The sequence below is a fragment of the Glycine max genome, chromosome 11 (genome assembly GCF_000004515.6).
Source record: "Glycine max cultivar Williams 82 chromosome 11, Glycine_max_v4.0, whole genome shotgun sequence".
Classification (NCBI taxonomy): Eukaryota; Viridiplantae; Streptophyta; class Magnoliopsida; order Fabales; family Fabaceae; genus Glycine; species Glycine max.
The window spans coordinates 20,682,317-20,700,853 of record NC_038247.2 but is presented as its reverse complement, the minus strand read 5'-3'; the positions used below and the strand labels follow the sequence as shown (position 1 = coordinate 20,700,853).

The following is an 18,537-nucleotide window of genomic DNA, read 5'->3' as shown; positions in this document are numbered from 1 at the left end:
TTATGAAAATGAATCAGAAAGTGATTGCAGAATCAAATCTTGAGAAAGCTCTTTCCCAAGAGTGCACCCCAACTTCTCAAGTTGTTCTATAAGATCAATCATCTTAAGAACATGGGGTCCAACCTTTTCATTTGCAGCAAGTAAGGATCTAAACAGGGCCTTAGATGACTGAAATCTAGCCATTCTACTTTGACCACCATACATCTTGTTAAGATGTTCGACGATCTCATATGGGTCCATGTCTTGATGTTGCCTCTGGAGTTCTGAACTCATTGATGCCAAGATAACGCACTTAGTAGTGAGGCACTCATCTAGGTACTTTTGAAAAACCTTGGTTGCTTTAGCATCACTCAGATCAGGTGCTTCCATGGGAGGCTTATCAATAGTGCCAATAAGCTTCTCATGCATGAGAACAATTCTCAAGTTGCAGTACCAATCATCATAATTGGCTTTGACTAGTTTTCCAGATTCAAGAATACCACGAAGCGATAGAGAAGACATACTGTTGATTAAGCATACAACAAAATATAGTTATGTCAGAGCATAATTTTTTAAACCTTTTAAAAAATATAAAAATATTAATGATATTTCCACTAATTACAATAATAATATAGTAATGTAAGAAATACTTATTTCTTTTAAGTGGATCACATAAAGCCTCTTAAAAATTGTGAGCAAGCCACTTGGTTATCAATTCATTTCTCATACACATTCTAAGACAATGTATTATATACATTTTCAAATCAAAATAAGAAATATCATATCACATAAGTTCCTAGTTGTCAGGCCAATCCTATTGATATCAATAAATTAATTTTAATACTTCCCTAGGTTGTCTAGGCGCTCAGTATAATTAATTTCAAAAACATGCATCTTATGCGAGAAAAAAAAATATTAATTATAAGTCTCCTGTTCGTCAGGTCGTTCCTTATTATTAATAAAAAAAATTACATCACATGTCTCAATTTGTCTTTTTTGTATAAGTCCCCTAGTAATTAGGTCGTTCCTTATGATTAAACAATTTAATATGTAAGATAAATCAGATGACAAACCTATTTATCTTTTAGATATATAACAATTATATAATTTACACACATAGCATAAAAAAATTTCTCTCAAATAATTGAACGAGATACAATGCTTGAAGCGCATACCTCTTTGATATCACATATCCTGATGCAGCATCTTTCCATTGAATTATTATCCAGCAATTTGAAAATAAAAGAATTAATAACAAATTGCTCAAAATTGAAGGAAAGGTTTAATCTTTTAAAAGGAATCCAAATAAAATAAAAAATATTTATTCTCCTTTATATAAAAATACCAACGTATATGATATGGAACATCTCCAACAAATCAAACACCGTATTAACAACTAATTGCAAACATTTCACTGATTCAAAACAACATCCACGTAACAAGATTACAAATTGCACAAAAAAAATTAATTTGATTTGACAATGTAATCATGCGATCATAACAAGCAGCATTATGTGTAAGTAAATAAAAATTGAAACTTTTTCAAATTTTTGTTAAATATAATTTCAATACAAAAGACCCATGACTCTAATACCAATTGTAGGAAAAAAAGTGTTCAAAAAACACACATTGTGGAATAAAAGGACCTATTTTGTATTTAAATTATATTATAAACAAATGACATATTAAAAAGTATATCTGTCAATGAGTTCTTGAAGCATAAAATTCTTCTGTGAATACTCTACGTGTATTCACACCGAGACTGACCTCTATTCATCAACAACTTTGAACAAGTGGAAAAATAAGAATAGAGAAGTGATATTGGGATAATTTCAACGTGCAGCCTAAGGCTCTATGTAACCAAATTTTTTATCGAATCAAAATCATTATTAATAGTATCTTTTTTTAAGCTATATTATTTCTTATTATCTTTTATTGCTAACCATTTAGCAATTAAAATTGAAATAATAATTGACCAAGTTAAACTTGTATCTAGCCGCCTTTTCAACCCAAATTCCAAATACAAAATCATACATGTTTGTTTCTATTCTTTCACCAAATCTTTGATATTATTTATATTTTCAATGCTAATAAAAATATAATAATATTCCATCTTTTTGAAATCAATTAATCATTTGATCTTATTAAATTCTCTAATTTAATTAATCATCAAATATTAAAATAATTTCTTTAACAGAGATTAGCACACTCGTTTGTGTGTGACCCTGTAAGTTCAATACTAAGCCGATAATATATTAATCAAATTAATATACTAATCAAGGTAGGCGTCTAACAACACTCCTTAACATCCAGATAACATGAAATATCATTTTACTTTCAAAAACTATTAGAATAGTAGTGTAATAATTTCTTCCATCCTTACAGCTCTGAGTTAACTCTAGAGTATGGTATTATTGTCAAATCCTTTTGAGTAAACTCATAATAACTTAAGAAACTCATAAAGCTCAAACTCATTACCAAGAGTTGATGGATTCCTTCTTGATTAATCATTAATTCTATATGTATTTAATTATATCTAATATCCATTCAACAAATGCTCTAAAACATTAGGTGTCCGGAACCAAAATACAACAAATAACCTGTTAATTAGTATGACAATCTCAGGACAAAGAAAACTATTATACCTCTTATTGAGAATTTTCTATTGACAGTTTATGAAAAATTTTAACCATTAGAAAATTTGAATTGAGTAAGTTCAATGATCACATCAACATGTGACTCATCTATATATGCAAATTAATAAATGAGATCTATTAATATTTATCCAATAAATACTATCACATATATTAATCTATCCAGATTACTGATATCCTATTTACAATAATCCTATGAATCATGATCAAGAATAGTTTAGATTAAAATTAGAATAAATTTGTTTCTCATTATCATAATCTCTATTATAATAACAAGTCTTTAATTTTAATCAAAGACATTATTAAATGGACCATTTAATCAAATAGTGAAATATGATAATGAAAATAAAATAATACTTTATTATTAAAATTAAAATTAATTATATGATGATTTAAATCGTGTGCATACAAATTTATTGTCAACATAATATTATCGAAGTCGTGCATTATTCATATTATTCATAGACAGAAACCGTACTTCAATTCTTTTTGCCCATCCAAAGTTCCAACTTTTGCTTTGTGAAACTTTAGTCAATCGACAATTATCTGCATCCAAAAATAATAATAAAAAAATATTATTTATGAATTAAATTAAAATGTATTAATAGTGTTAAAGTTTCTTACATTGATTATATAATTTATTAAGTTTTATAATAATTATTTTAAAAATTATATTTGTGATAATTTTTATTGATTAATAATATAAAAATGTGTATACTAATAATATTAAAAAATTAAACATGTTATTTACATACATAATAAATTTATATACTTGTATAATACTTTTTGTTTTAATTCATTTCATTAATATTTAATTCACACGCTGTATTTTTTTCTACATATTTTATACAAAATAGAAATACAATTTCTCATTAAAAATGCAAAAATCATGCAATGTATATTTTCGATCTGGTATCATATAATACATTATATATGTAATTAAAATAGTAATTTAGACGACAAGAAAAAGCAGGATATCTTTTAAATTTCCAATTGTAAACATAATATTCTATTGGTGAATTATTTGGCACAACCTTGTCTTAGGGGTTGTAGTGCCCTCTCTTAGTATGTCCAATGAGAAGTAGTCACGTGTGGTCGTTGTCCACATCAGAAAGGAGTGTCATTTCCAGCCATGGGGTAGATTTGTAATTTTCATATGTTTTTCTTATTTTCTTTGAATTTTGTAACAAAATATTTCTGATGGAATGGAAACATCGTTGTTTTAATTATTATTTATTTTTAAATGTTAAGTTAGCCTTTGTGTGACCCCTTTTCATGTGCCCCCATTTCCGACAATCCCTTTTCTTGTGACCCCATTTTCGGCGATGAGTGTTGTTATTAAAGGAGAGTGAACCAGGAACCCTATGTCTTCCATGTGCGAGTGTTTGCCAGTGAAGGAGAGGGAACCCATTGTGTTTGATTTTTTGCAGTTCTCGAGTTGCTTAAGTTGAGTATTTGCCTGTTTCGTCATGGGTTTAGCCCAATGATGGAGACTGAACCCTAAGTCTCCTATTTTTCACAGTTTTGTAGTTGATAATTAAGAAAGTCGTGGAGGCTTTTGCACCTCATTTCTGCCTTTGGTGTTGGTCATCGAAGGAGAGGGAACCGTAAAGATCCGATTTTGGTAGTGCGATCTTTTGGCAAAGTAACGAAAAAGACAGTGTTTTCAACCACTTCTACATCGTGGCTATGCCCATCATAATAATCATAGTTTATGTGCATAACTCGTTGGCTCTTGGGGCACTTAATTGAAAATTGTTTCCTTATGTTCTGGTAAAAGGTACCCCCCATGCAACATTAAGGATTTGTGAGCCTTTTCAGATTCCAAAATACGGAATGTTCCTCTCGAAGCACAGCTTGGTGAGGCTGAACTCAATGGAGTCTTTCTCTTTGTCAATGTCCGTGAGAAAGCAATTTGAGTTGACTCCATTTTTGGCGAGGCTTAACTCACTACTACATTTTCTGACTAATGCTACACGTTTTCTATTACAAAAAAAAAAAAAAAAAAACTATTGTATTTTTCTTAGAGAACGATTTTTAAACTGTGGTAAACTAAGGCATTGCCTTAGCCTTTGGGAACCCTTTTTCAACAAGGACAACACTGTCGAAAAAATTGTAGTCTTTGGTATGATAAAGATAACAATTTTTTTAAGTGACATGCAACAACAATTTTACACCATTGCAATGAAAGGCAATAGCAAAAACCGTTACAGTAAGACCCAAACTCCTTCCATTTTGATCTGCAACAGGGGTCCTATGGTTCCCACCGATAGCTTTCCAGCCTTACTTTGTTCTACTTCTAAGCAAGAGGTTTGAAACGTTATTTCTGTGATGGATAACAATAAAGCTCCTGGGCCAAATGGTTTCAATGTTTTATTCTTCAAGAAGGCTTGGAATATCATTGGTGATGATATCTTTGCAGCGATTAATGAATTCTTTACAATTGGAAAAATTTTAAAGCAGCTTAACCATGCTATTATTGCGCTTATTCCTAAGCATGATCAGGCCTCCCAGGTTAACCATTTTAGACCCATATCTTGTTGTAATTTATTATACAAGATTGTATCTAAAATTTTGGCCAACCGCATAGCCCCAGTGCTTGAGACTATTATTGGGGAAACTCAAACTACTTTCATTAAGAACAGAAAGATGATGGACAACATCTTCCTAGTTCAAGAGATTTTGCGCAAATATGCTCGGAAAAGATCCTCTCCGAGATGCCTCCTAAAAATTGACTTGCATAAAGCTTATGATTCCATTTCTTGGGAATTCTTGGATTGGATGCTTAAGTCCATTGGCTTCCCAGCCTAGTTTTCTACTTGGATCATGGAATGTGTTTCTTCCACTTCCTTTAGTGTGGCAGTCAATGGATTCATTTATGGTCACTTCAAAGGGCAGCGGGGTCTTAGACAAGGGGATCCTCTCTCCCCTTATCTGTTTGTGCTCTGTTTGGAGTACTTTTCCAGAGATATGAGCAGCCTCAAGGATGATGCCAATTTTAAATTTCATCCCTATTGTGCAAGTATTCAGCTATCTCATTTGGCTTTTGCAGATGATATTATGCTTCTATCTAGAGGAGATATCCCTTCTGTGTCAACTATGTTTGCCAAGCTTCAGCACTTCTGTAGGGTTTCAGGGCTTTCCATCAGCTCTGATAAATCTGCCATATACTCAGCCGGTATTAGGCCTCATGAGCTTTCTCATATTCAGCAGCTTACAGGATTTAGCTTGGATGACTTCCCTTTTAGATACTTGGGTTTTCCCCTTTTATCATCTAGATTAAATGTATGTCATTATGCTCCCTTGCTTTCCAAGATTACTGGCCTGATTCAGGGATGGAGCAAGAAGTCTTTATCTTATGCAGGTAAGTTAGAGTTGATCAGAGCAGTTATTCAAGGAATTGTGAATTTCTGGATGGGGATTTTTCCTTTGCTGCAATCTGTTCTGGACCGGATCAACGCTTCATGCCATAATTTTCTGTGGGGCAAAGCGGATATTGGCAAAAACAAGCCCTTGGTTGCTTGGTCAGTAGTTTGTTCTCCGAAAAAAGAAGGGGGTTTAGGCCTTTTTAATCTCAAGGACTGGAACCTTGCGCTTCTTTCCCGTATCCTGTGGGACTTTCATTGTAAGAAAGATTCTCTATGGGTTCGGTGGGTTCACCATTACTATTTCAGAGGGAGCGATGTGTGAAATTACAATACTTCTTCATCAAATTCAGTTTTGATAAAGAAAATCATTCAAATAAGGGACTTTATTATCTCCAAAGAGCTAAGTACGGAAGAGGCCAAAAAGAGGATTCAATCTTGGAGCACCAATGAACAATTGCTTGTTGGCAAAGTCTATGAATACATTAGAGGTGTCAAGCCTACTGTTAGTTGGTGTTCTGTTATATGGAATCCAGCAATCCCCCCTAAGATGTCTTTCATTTTGTAGCTTGCTAAAAGGAACCGGCTGCTTACTCTTGACAAAGTTGCTTTTTTGAACAAGGGTTCCCTTTGCCCTTTATGCTCAAATGAGGCTGAGTCAAATGCTCATTTATTCTTTTCTTGCAGGAAATCTCTCCAAGTTTGGGCTCACATTCGTGATTTGGCTCCTTTCCGCAGGCGTTTCACTTCTTTACAGCGCATTACTGACTCTTTAATTAGGGGCAGATCCACATCAGGTGTTCAAGGAAAATTACGTTGTCTGGCTATAGCAATTACAGTTTACTGCATCTGGCTGTCTAGGAACAAGCTGATTTTTGAAGATTATCAATTTTCTGTAATAGAGGTTATTAGTAAGATTAAGTTTCTTATGTATAGACAAGTGCACCTGTTGCATTTGTTTTAGCATCTTGATATAGGTCTTCTTGTATTAGGGAGGCTTTTGATTTTCTTTAACTGCGGGGTATGCCCCGTTTATTATTGTATCATTTTGGGTTTAATATAATTTACATTTTTCCCAAAAAAAAAACCGTTGCAGCAAAAGGCAACCATAAAAAATTGTAGCAATGAATGCCATAAAGAATGATTATTTTAATGTTCTACAACAACAATTTTATAATAACATACTGTCAAACAACACACATATAATTGTTTGTTATTATCAATTATAGATGTAGAAAATATTTTTCTTTTGTTTGGGATTAAACAATATATTTTCCTTTTAAGGCAACAATTTTAATTTTAGATGTATAAAATGATTTTGTAAGATAGTTTGGGAACAATTTTAAGAGAAAAATAATTTAATTAAGTATAAAAATTATCATTTTTGTTTATTAAAAATTATTTTTATTGATGGCAATGAACTAATTATAAAGTTATACTTTTGGATACATGAAGTAAATTAAAGAAAAAAAGATGGTATGTCATCAATCATTAACTTGTTCACTAAAATAAAAATTATAGTCATGATCTATGTATGTACAAGTCATAAATAAAGATGACTACTTGGGTCGATAAGGTACTCAATTGAGGCTCAACTAAACATTAAGATAGGGGTTATGTTTGGCTTTGCATGAATGGGTAATATTAAGGATCAAGGACATTTCGGTGGACAACAGAGGAGCATTCAAATTGGGACATTTCTTTGGTGTGATGGTGGTGAATAGTAGGTACATTTCTTTGCATGAGTTACCAATTGTAGAAGTGTTGCAACTAATAGTGCTATGTGTATATGAATTGTATGTTAATTAAATATGCCTGCTATGTGTATATGAATTGTGTTGTTAATTAAATATGCCTATTATAGTTGCAAGTTTGTATGCTATGTTATATAAGTTTTGTTGTAAGTTTGTGTGCTATGTGTATTTGGCATATTGTATATGAATATTAAAAAAAATGGCGTAATTGTTTGAAAATGGTAATCAGAAAGTGAAGAATATTAAGCCAAGTTTAAGCCTCAAGTTTATGTGGCATACTACTATTTGAATTGAAATGGACAATAGATTAAATATAAAAAATAAAAAATAATAAAGCAGTTGAGCCAGAATATGTCAATATGACATACTGATTGCCTGATAAATTTAAAAGTGCCATTAAAATTGTCTACAATTAAAAGTTACAAATCAGAAGAGTGGATTGTAATAAATACTGAGAAAACCCAAAAGCAGCACCAAGTCAACGTCCCAAAAGCAACAACCAACACCAGAAACATGTCATTTTCACACATGACAAAGTCTTCCCCCTCCAAGCAGCATTTCAATTAAGAAGTAGCTCTCTGTGTTTTTCCTCCAAATGCTTCCGGTTTTCCCCTGCATGGCAAACAACTTCATCTTTCGTCATGTTGTAAGATGTCAAAGGATCTAGTGCAATTTTCATTTTGGTCTAATTGTCAACCTGGCACCGTTAAAATCACAAATTAGGTAAAGTATTTTAATAAGCAGGTAGATGAGCAACACAATTGAACACATAATTTGAGGATTTATAGTGATCGCATAATCATTGGACCAACTAGAATCCATCATCCACTTGGAGATCCACACACCACAGTCATTGCTATCATGTTACAAATGTAAAATAAGAAGTTCAGCTTATTTAAATTTTGATATCGAGGTTACTAAAATGAAACAACTTTTGAAGTGTTTTGCATTGCATTTTACGAGTAAGGAGATTGTTCCCCAATATCATGAGGCACACTAAGCTGATAGTCAGAAAGTTGAGGGTGAATTATAGGATTCTGAGACTAAAAAAAGAACCATGCAACAACAATTCTTCAACAAATACAATCAGTTTATATAATTATTGCAGTGTCAATATTATGGATTCATAATGTTATGGGTAGTGAATTTCCTTAGAGTTCGAGGCCTAAGGATCCTCCAGAAAACAAGATAAGAGAATGAAATTTTATTTCTGCTTGCAAATTCATTACATGGATTGGCTATTTATAGGCTCAATTTGCAAATTATTTGTTCCTTTTGCAGGTTCTAATGGGAGCCAACAATAACAAAATTGCAAAAATATCCTAACAGAGAAAGTATATTCCCGACAGGATCATTTAGGTGCCCAATCCCACACTGCCAGCTTAGCATGTTTGCTCCTATTCTGTGATGAAATCCCTCAAGTGCTGAGGGCGCACGCTCTGCCTCTTGCTTCTCAGGTTAGTGCTTGTCTCTTCTTGGTTTGGCTTGTCTGAAGGCTGCTTCATAACATCCCCCTGCACATTAAGAAGCACCTTGTCCTCAAGGTGATAGGCTTCTTTCAGTTCGGTCCAAGGCTCCCACGATGTGTCCTCAGGTGGCAATCCCTGCCACTGGACTACAACTTGTAATTCAGGGCCTGTGTCAGTTGTGGCCCACTTCGTGTTAAGAATCACAAGGGGTGTAATTAGCGGATCATTGTCCTTTGACTGCGGCGGTAAGTCAACTGCACATGTATCTGTGTCAGAGGAGTGGTGAAATGGCTTAAGGAGCGCACAATGAAAAATTGGGTGTATCTTTGAGTCTGGAGGGAGCTTGAGGCGATATGCAACTAGCCCAATCCTCTGTAAAATCTAAAATAGCCCATAGTATCGTTTGGCTAGCTTAGAAGGTGTACATCCGACGACGGACATTTGCCGGCGAGGTCGCAACTTGACCAGGACCTAGTCACCTTCTTGAAAGTGGACTTCGCGCCTGTTGTTGTTTGCAAACTTCTTCATGGTTTGCTGAGCTTTTAGTAATTTCTTCTTGAAGCTGATGAAGGCTGCGTCACGATGCACCAGAAAATCATCAACAACATCAATGGTGGAAGTGTCGGTGAGATAATGAGGGATGGTGGGGGGCTTCTTCCCAAAAGTAATCTCAAATGGAGTAAGCCCTGTTGCTGAATGAACAGACGTGTTATAAGATCATTTTGCCCAAGTGAGGAATTTTCCCCACGAAGCTGGTTACTGATGCACAAATGATCGAAGATACTGCTCGATGACGCGGTTGAGAACCTTAGTTTGTCCGTCTGATTGGGAGTGGTATGCAGAGGTCATACAAAGCTTTGTGTCGGAAAGTTTGAATAATTCTTGTCAGAAGCGACTCACGAACAATGGGTCGCGGTCCGAAACTAGACTCCTTGGCATCCCATGGAGTTTGCCCACTATCTCCATGAACAATTTGGCCATTGTTACCGCGGTGTAATTGGGTCGGAGCATACCCAAATGGACTCCCTTTGAGAAGCGGTCAACCACCACTAGAATAACGGTGTGACCTTGGAAAGCCAGGAGGCCACCAATGAAATCAAGCGACAAGTCCTCCCATGGTCGTGATGGTACCGACAGAGGACACAATAAGCCTGGACTTTTGCAGTGGTAATATTTAGTTTACTGGCATTGAAGACAAGTGGTCACAAAGTGGCAAACATCATCTCTCATCCCGTGCCACATGAAATTCTGGTTAATGCGAGCCAAGGTCTTGGAAATCCCCATATGTCCTCCTGTCGGCGTAGAGTGGAATTCGGACATGATTAAAGGGATAAAATTACACCCTTGTGGGAGCCAAATATGATTTTGCTGTAGGATGAAGTTCGGGGTAAGCACAAAGGTCGAATGAGTAGAGGAGTTGGTCTCGATAGTTCGTCAGAGTTCCTGATAGGTAGGGTGATTCTACAACTCTGCTTTCAAATCCTGCAAGAAGGTGAAATGAGGAACAATCAATGATAGTAATTGACCTGGGAGGTTTCATGGACTCGCGATAGGGCATCAGCAACGGAGTTAGTTTTGCCGGAACGATACTAAATAGAATAATCAAAGCCCAGAAGGCGAGCCAAATAAATTTGTTGTTCTGGCGTCTGAATCACTTGAGACATGAGCTCCTTTAAGCTTCTATGATCGGTTAAAATGATAAAATGGTGCCCCTACAAATAATGGTGCCATTTCTTTATTGTTGTAGTGCTCGCTGCTAGTTCCCAGACATATGTTGAAGAATGGAGCAGTTTATTGCAGAAGGGTTTACTGAAGAATGCTATAGGGTGGTTTTGTTGGGTGAGGACTGCCCCCATACCCACGCCTGAAGCATCAGTCTCAACAATAAATGTTTGAGAGAAATCCGGCAGCCTCAAAACTGAAGCTCTGTAGATTGTGTCTTTAAGAGTGTCAAAGGCTATTTGTGCCTCCGGCGACCACTGAAATTGGTCCTTGACTAAGAGGCGAGTCAAAGGAGCAACAATGGAAGCATAGCCCTTAATAAAGCAACGATAGAACCCAGAAAATCTGAGGAACCCCCTTAATCCTTGTGTAGAATTCGGAATTGGCCACGCCTGTATTGCCTCGACCTTTGTGGGAACAGGTGCCACTCCATGGGAGATACCATATGTCCGAGATACTCAACTTGTTGTTGGGCAAAAGTGCATTTAGACAACTTAAGGAAGAAGTTTCCTTCGAGCAAAACTGTGAAATCTTTTGCAAGGTGATCTAGATGCTCTGGAAAGGTCTTATTGTAAATCAGTATATTGTCGAAGAAGACGATAATGAACTTGCATAGATAAGGGCCAAAAATGCAGTTCATAGTAGCTTGGAATGATGACGGGGCATTGCATAAGCCGAATGGCATCACACAGAATTCATAGTGACCGTGATGCATGCAGAATGCATTTTTTCCAATGTCTTCCTCCTTCATGTGAATTTGATGATACCCCTGCAAAAGATCAAGCGTAGAAAACCAACATGCACCACCTAGTTCATCAAGTAATTCATCAATAGTTGGGATTGGGAATTGATCCTTGACTGTGATGGTGTTTAAAGCTCTGTAGTCAACACAGAAACGCCAGGGGCCGTCGCGTTTCTTAACCAAGAGAACAGGGGATGAAAAGAGGCTCGTGCTTGGTCGTATGATCCCATTCTAAAGCATTGCCTTGACCTGAGCTTCAATTTCTTGTTTCTGAAAATAAGGAGAGCGATAGGGACAAACATTAATTGGCTCTGAGTTAGGTAGGAGGTGGATAGCATGGTTGGTGGGTCATGAGGGAGGAAGGGATGTTGGTGTTTGGAAAAGGGTGGAGAATTGGGTCAGAAAGGTGGCTATTTCTAGGTATTGGGAAGTTGCTGGTGTGGTGGAGGCAAGGTGAAGGACACGAATATGGAGGAAAACACTAGCACTGTCAGTCTGAGTTATGCGACGAAGCTGGTTGGGGGTAACGGTATGAAGGTCACTATCAGAGTGACCTTTTAATTCAATTATTTTTCCATGATGAAAAAATTTGAAGGTGAGATCATTATAATCTGTGAGATCGGGCCCTAAAGATTTTAGCCATTGAACGCCAAGGACCAAATCGACACCGCAAAGAGGAAGGACGTGAAGATCAACTATGAACGTCTGGTCCTGAATGTGAAGCTCAACACCTGGACAGAGTTGATGACAAGCTAGTTCATTGCCATTGCCGACGACAACCTAGAGAGGGTGTGTAGGTTGGGCCTGGAGTCCAAGTGAACGGACCAATCTCTCTTGCACAAAATTGTGTGTGCTTCCTCCGTCAATGAGGATGAAAACACAATGTTGGGTGACACGGCCCATCAAACGCAGCGTTTCGGGCGCCAAATGACGCACAAGAGCATAGAGGCTTATTTGGGCCTGGGTCGGGTGGGTCTGAAATATTGGGGGTAATATTAGGGTTGGTGCAGGAGGGTTCATCCTCTTCCTCAGCAGCTGCGAAGAGAAGGGAGAAGCGAGAGGAGCACTTATGCCCTCGTGAAAACCTCTTGTTGCAATTGAAACAAAGTCCTTTTTCTCGACGCATTGTTATCTCCTCTGGGGACAAGCGACGAACATTCAGAGGTGGTGGCTTTGCTGGGGAAGGCAATAAAGGTGGAATAGGTGGCGGCAGTGGTGCTGGTGGTAGGGAAAAGCCAAGGGCGAGTTGGGCGCGGCTACGGAAACCCCTGGAGACACCGCGACATTGATCGGCTAGCTTTTCCTCCTGAAGGCGCGCGAGCCCTACAGCTTGGACCAGGGTCAAAGGGTGAAGCGCCTGAACCTCCCTGCGAATTTCCGAAGCCAACCCCGAGACGAAACATCTGAGAAGAAATGGTGCCGGTAAGCCAATAATACAATTGGCTAGCATCTTAAACTGAGAAAGGTAACTGCTGACTGAACCTTGTTGTGTTAATTTGCACAGGACCTCGTGGAATCCTTATACTGAGAAGGGGAAAATTGCGCTTCCAGAGCATGGAGAAGAGCAGACCAGGAGGAGATTTGGCCATTGCGCGTAAGCCATTGGAACCATGCAAGCGCAGGTCCTTCCATGGTGAAGGAGGCGATGACTAGACGGTCGGGTTCTGGCGTGGCGTGGTAGTCGAAGAATTGACTGATTTTGAAGGTCCACCCAGAAGGGTTAGAGCCGTCAAATCGAGGGACTTCGAGCTTCATGCGAGGTAATGATGGGTGAGGGGAAGATGGTTGAGGGTTGGCTGAGGAAGAAGAGGGGGTGGGTGGATTTTGGTAGTTGGTTTCCAACGCTGTGATGCATTGGAGGAGTTCATCAAAGTTTGTGGTGGTATGAAGCTGATTGGAGGCAAGCTTAGTTGTGGCTTCCTCCATATGTTCCAGGCTTGTCTTTGAGCGAGTGGATTCAGCCATGGTGGAGGCTTAATGAAAGCACCAAGCTGTTATGGGTAGTGAATTTCCTTAGAGTTTGAGGCCTAAGGATCCTCCAGAAAACAAGATAAGAGAAGGAACTTTTATTTCTGCTTGCAAATTCATTACATGGATTAGCTATTTATAGGCTCAATTTGTTAATTATTTGTTCCTTTTGCAGGTTCTAAAGGGAGCCAACAATAACAGAATTGCAAAAATATCCTAACAGAAAAAGTATATTCCCGACAGGATCATTTAGGTGCCCAATCCCACACTGCCAGCTCAGCATGTTTGCTCATATTCTGTGATGAAATCCCTTAAGTGCTGAGGGTGCACGCTCTGCCTCTTGCTTCTCAGGTTAGTGCTTGCCTCTTCCTGGTTTGGCTTGTCTGAAGGCTGCTTCATAACACATAAGGTAGGTTATATATTTCATATTCACTACGACTTACCAACTTTTTGCATTATAGCTTGCATGCATTGTATTTGTGTGGGTCTGGGTTGGAGTCCAACATTATAAGTTTGTGGATCAAGACATCAATAACAAGAAGAAACCAATGGTTGTTATTGTCATTTATGGGAACAAAAATCTGAAATCTATCATCATTGAAATATTGATTAACTGCATGATGATATATATATTACAACCGTGAAGAATGGCTTGAAAATAATAATTTAAGGTGACCTTTTCCAGGTAGTCAAGTTTGCCCATATATATAGCTTGAAAATTCTAGATGATAGTCAAAGGAGTTGTGGCCTAGCTTAAGGCATATTACTAGTTTTTCAAATGGCAGAGATAAGTTGATAGGTAACAATAATAAGTCACATAGCATATGAAATAAGTAAAAAATACAAGGAAAAAAAACATAGTTTTAACATGTATTACCGCAATTGTTGTCGGAAAGAACCAAAATCCAGAAATCCCATTAATAGACCGTTGTTTGACAGTAAGTATACAAGCTACTAAGTTGATCACCTAAGTAAACACACAATTGGTCTAGATTAATAAACGATAAATACTTTTTATTTTTGTGTTGAAATAAGTATTGCATGATAATATTTTGGTAAATAATTTGCAAATGCAGTTATGTAAAAAAAATTGTTGCGAAAAGGTACCTCTTAATCAACCTAACCCTTAGGCTCAAGACTCCTTAATGCTTTCATGTCTGCAAATGTTTTAGCCATGGTCATTACCAAGATTTCCTTCCTGCAACAAGAAAGATAAATTGGTCAAGAAGGATAGGTAGGTTCTTTTTTATGGTATTACGTGTTAGTTACATAAGGTGAGTGGCATATCATACCCACTATCTTTGTCATCCTTGTTCCTACCGAAGATGTAGATAGCTACAAGTGAGTGAACCTCATCCAAAATCATCTTTGGTGGAGACCTAAAAGTCATTGGAAGCCACTACAAAGGCCACATATAGTTTGTTTTAGTTTTGATTACAATTTTCATTGTAAGGATAATTTTTTTTTAAAGCATGCGATAAATTATAAATGTACCATTGGAATGTCTATAGTAGTAGTCATTCCATCATATGTTGCATAGTGAAGAGGCTCTACATTTGAAAATAGTCCAAAATCCTTGCCAACAATAATATGCTCAAACAACTCCTTCTTCAGACTGACCTCATTGACAATAGGCTCACATTTAGTATTGTTAGCTTTCGCCTTCTTTGATGAGGATGCCTTTCTTGTTTTCCTTACTAAGGATTGCTTCGGTGTTGTGCTTTTTTGTTGTTTCATGTGAATTGAAGAAGGAGTCGCATTGTGTGTGTTGTTTTTGACTCTGATTGGAAACAATCGTTGCTAGGTCATGTTTGTAATTTTAGGGATCTTAATAAAATACCAATAATCAGCGGAAACACATTACGTTAGCTTATCAAGAGGGGTTGTGAAAAATACTTGAATCCATGATAAGCAACGAAATTGATGAGTTTGAGGAACTGTTGGTTTTGTGTTCTTCCTCAACCAAATCACCATTTTCCTTTTGGGACCTTAGGTTTCTCGTTAGATGGGGAGAAGATAATACAATTTCTGATTTTGGGGTATTAGGGACCACAACCTTGCTCTAGGTTTTAACCTGTTAGAGTTCTCATTATTCCCTAACGGGCCAAATTGGTTCCCGCTTATCAAGCCCATATTAATTTTTTATGATAGTCCAATAGGCTCACCAAATTATATCACTTTTATTGAGCCCATAAATGTAAATAACTAATATAAATGATAAATATAATATGTAGCACACACTAATTAATTATTTAGGAATTATAAAATTCCTAACAATCTCCCTCTTGAGCTTCATATTAACCTTAATCATTTATATTACAAAATTCTTTAGGCGCGCAACCGTATGTTATTTACTTTTAGACTTTCCTTAAACAATCTGGTCCATCTTATATAGTAACACAGAACCATTGCAGTTTTCCTCACAATCCAACGTGATTGAGCCACAATAATCACCAATGTCACATATACTTGATGACATAGATCAAATATGGATAAGCGGCATGAAAATAACATGCAACGTGATCTCATTCGTGTTCATTTCCAACTAGTCCAAACTTTATTCTTTATAGAGATCAATCCAAACACAATATAAATATTGCAAACAAAACAAGCTCAGAATGAAATGATAACCTTCGACTTTATTTTATAGAAAATAAATCTATACAAATATTTGAAAAACATAAGGCATATATAGAACATAAATGGGACTCCCACTAAACTAAGGTACTATAAGGAGTCACTCCCATATGAGCAGTGTGCTCATGAAAAACTTTAGGTATCAAACCTTTCATAAGTGGGTCAGCTAGCATATCATTATTCCTTAAATGTTCTATGAAAATCTGTCTATTCTGAACTCTTCCTTTAACAACCAAAAACTTGATGTCAATAAAATTTGATTTGGTTGCACTCCTATTGTTGTTGGAGTAAAGAACTGTTGAGTTATTGTCACAATAAATATTTAATGGTCTTTCAATGCCGCCAACCACATGCAAACTAGTGAAAAAATTTCTTAGCCATATCCCATGGTTGGATGCCTCAAAACAAGCAATGAACTCTGTGGCCATGGTAGAAGAAGCTATGAGAGTCTGTTTAGCAGACTTCCAAGAGATAGCTCCTCTAGCCAGCATAAATATGTATCCAGATGTGGAGTGTTTGCTATCTTGACATCCAGCAAAATCAGAGTCTGAGTACTCAATGATCTCCAAATTCTTAGACTTCTGACAAGTGATCATGTATCCTTTTGTTTTCTTTAGGTAACGTATCACACATTTTGCTGCTTTCCAATGCTGCATTTCAGGATTACTCAAATATCTACCCAGAACTCCTACTACAAATGTTATATCAGGATGAGTGCAAACTTGAGCGTACATTAGATTTCCTACTTCTGATGCATAAGGAATCTTTTGCATCTTTATTCTTTCAAGGTCATTATTGGGGCATTGTTTAAGACTAAATTTGTCTCCTTTAGCTATCGGGGTATCTCCTGGTTTACTATCTTTCATGCCGAATCTATATATCTAGGACCTTATCGATATAACTCTCTTGCGACAACCTTAGGATATCTTGAGAGCGATATCTTAGTATCTTGATTTCTAATACTAAAGAGGCTTCCCCAAGATCTTTCATCTCAAAATTTTTCGTCAGAAATTTATTAGTCTATTGTAAGAAGCTTATATCATTGCTAGCAAGTAGTATATCATCGACATATAACACCAAGAATGAGTATTTACTCCCACTAAACTTGTGGTATACACAATCATCAACTGCATTTGCCTCAAAACCATACGAGGTAATAACTTGATGGAACTTGTAATATCATCGATGTTAATGTAGTGATGTTAAGCCTATATTTTGTAGTAGTGACTTTGATATGTAGAGGTACCTCCAAGAAAAGGTTTATGATGTTGATTCATGACTTGGTTAAGAAACATGATGTAGGTCTTTTGGTACTCATGGAGACACATTCCAATGGCAACAGAGCAGAAGGAATTACCAGAAGTTTCAAGTTTGATAAGCATTTTATCAAAGATGTTGAAGGAGGTTCTAGGGGGGATTTGGTATCTTTGGAATGAGAGACATTGGGAGGTTGAGGTGACCACCTCATCCTCTCAATTCGTTGATATCAAGGTTGCTAGAGGGCAGGACATACCTTGGTTCCTCACTATTGTCTTTGGATCCCTTTACTTTTCCCGTAGACAATCCCTTTTGAAGGAATTTGCAAAAATAACTAGTGAGATTGATAAAGCCTGGGCAATGGCTAGGGATTTCAACTCTGTTATGGCGAAGCATGAAAGGGAAGGGGGCTCCCCATATCCTTCCTTTCACAGTCTAAATAGTTTTTGTTGTTTTGTGTAGGAATGTGACCTTATTGATGTAGGCTTCCAAGGGTACCCCTTCACTTGGCAACAAGGGGATCAAAAGGATAGATTGGACAAGATTCTCATAAGTCTCTCATGGAGGCTACATTTTTAAGAAGCTAGTGTTCACCACCTTACACTACTAAAGTATGACCATTCCCCTCTATGGATTAGATTTGTGGCCCAACAAAGAAGTAATCAGAGCGTTTAAGGCTTTAGGTCCTAATGGATTTCAAGCCTGGTTTTACCAAAACCAATGGGAGGTAGTAGGGGACACTCTTACTAGACTGGTTGTGAACATGTTTTTTATCCTTCAAAGGTTAGAGCCGTAAACGAAACCTTGATATCCTTGATCTCCAAAGTGGAAGGAGCAAAGATCATGAAGAAATTTAGGCCCATTAGCCTCTATAATGTGGCTTATAAGACGGTAACCAAGATTCTAGCTAGGAAGCTTATGGGAGTAATCCAAAAGCTTGTATCTCCTTGTCAGAGTAGCTTTGTCCCGAATACACAACTCTGAAAACAT

General features: G+C 36.9%; 2 protein-coding genes across 2 annotated transcripts; both read right to left on the bottom strand.

Annotated features, from left to right (window-relative positions):
* Window positions 1-501, bottom strand: LOC102659671 (uncharacterized). The gene has a single exon (XM_006591655.1). It carries the CDS (start codon window positions 499-501, stop codon window positions 1-3), a length of 501 nt encoding a protein of 166 aa, XP_006591718.1.
* A 15,866-nt stretch (window positions 502-16,367) lies between these two features.
* Window positions 16,368-17,156, bottom strand: LOC121173065 (secreted RxLR effector protein 161-like). Its single transcript, XM_041006832.1, has one exon. It carries the CDS (start codon window positions 17,154-17,156, stop codon window positions 16,368-16,370), a length of 789 nt encoding a protein of 262 aa, XP_040862766.1.
* Between the last annotated feature and the right edge of the window lie 1,381 nt (window positions 17,157-18,537).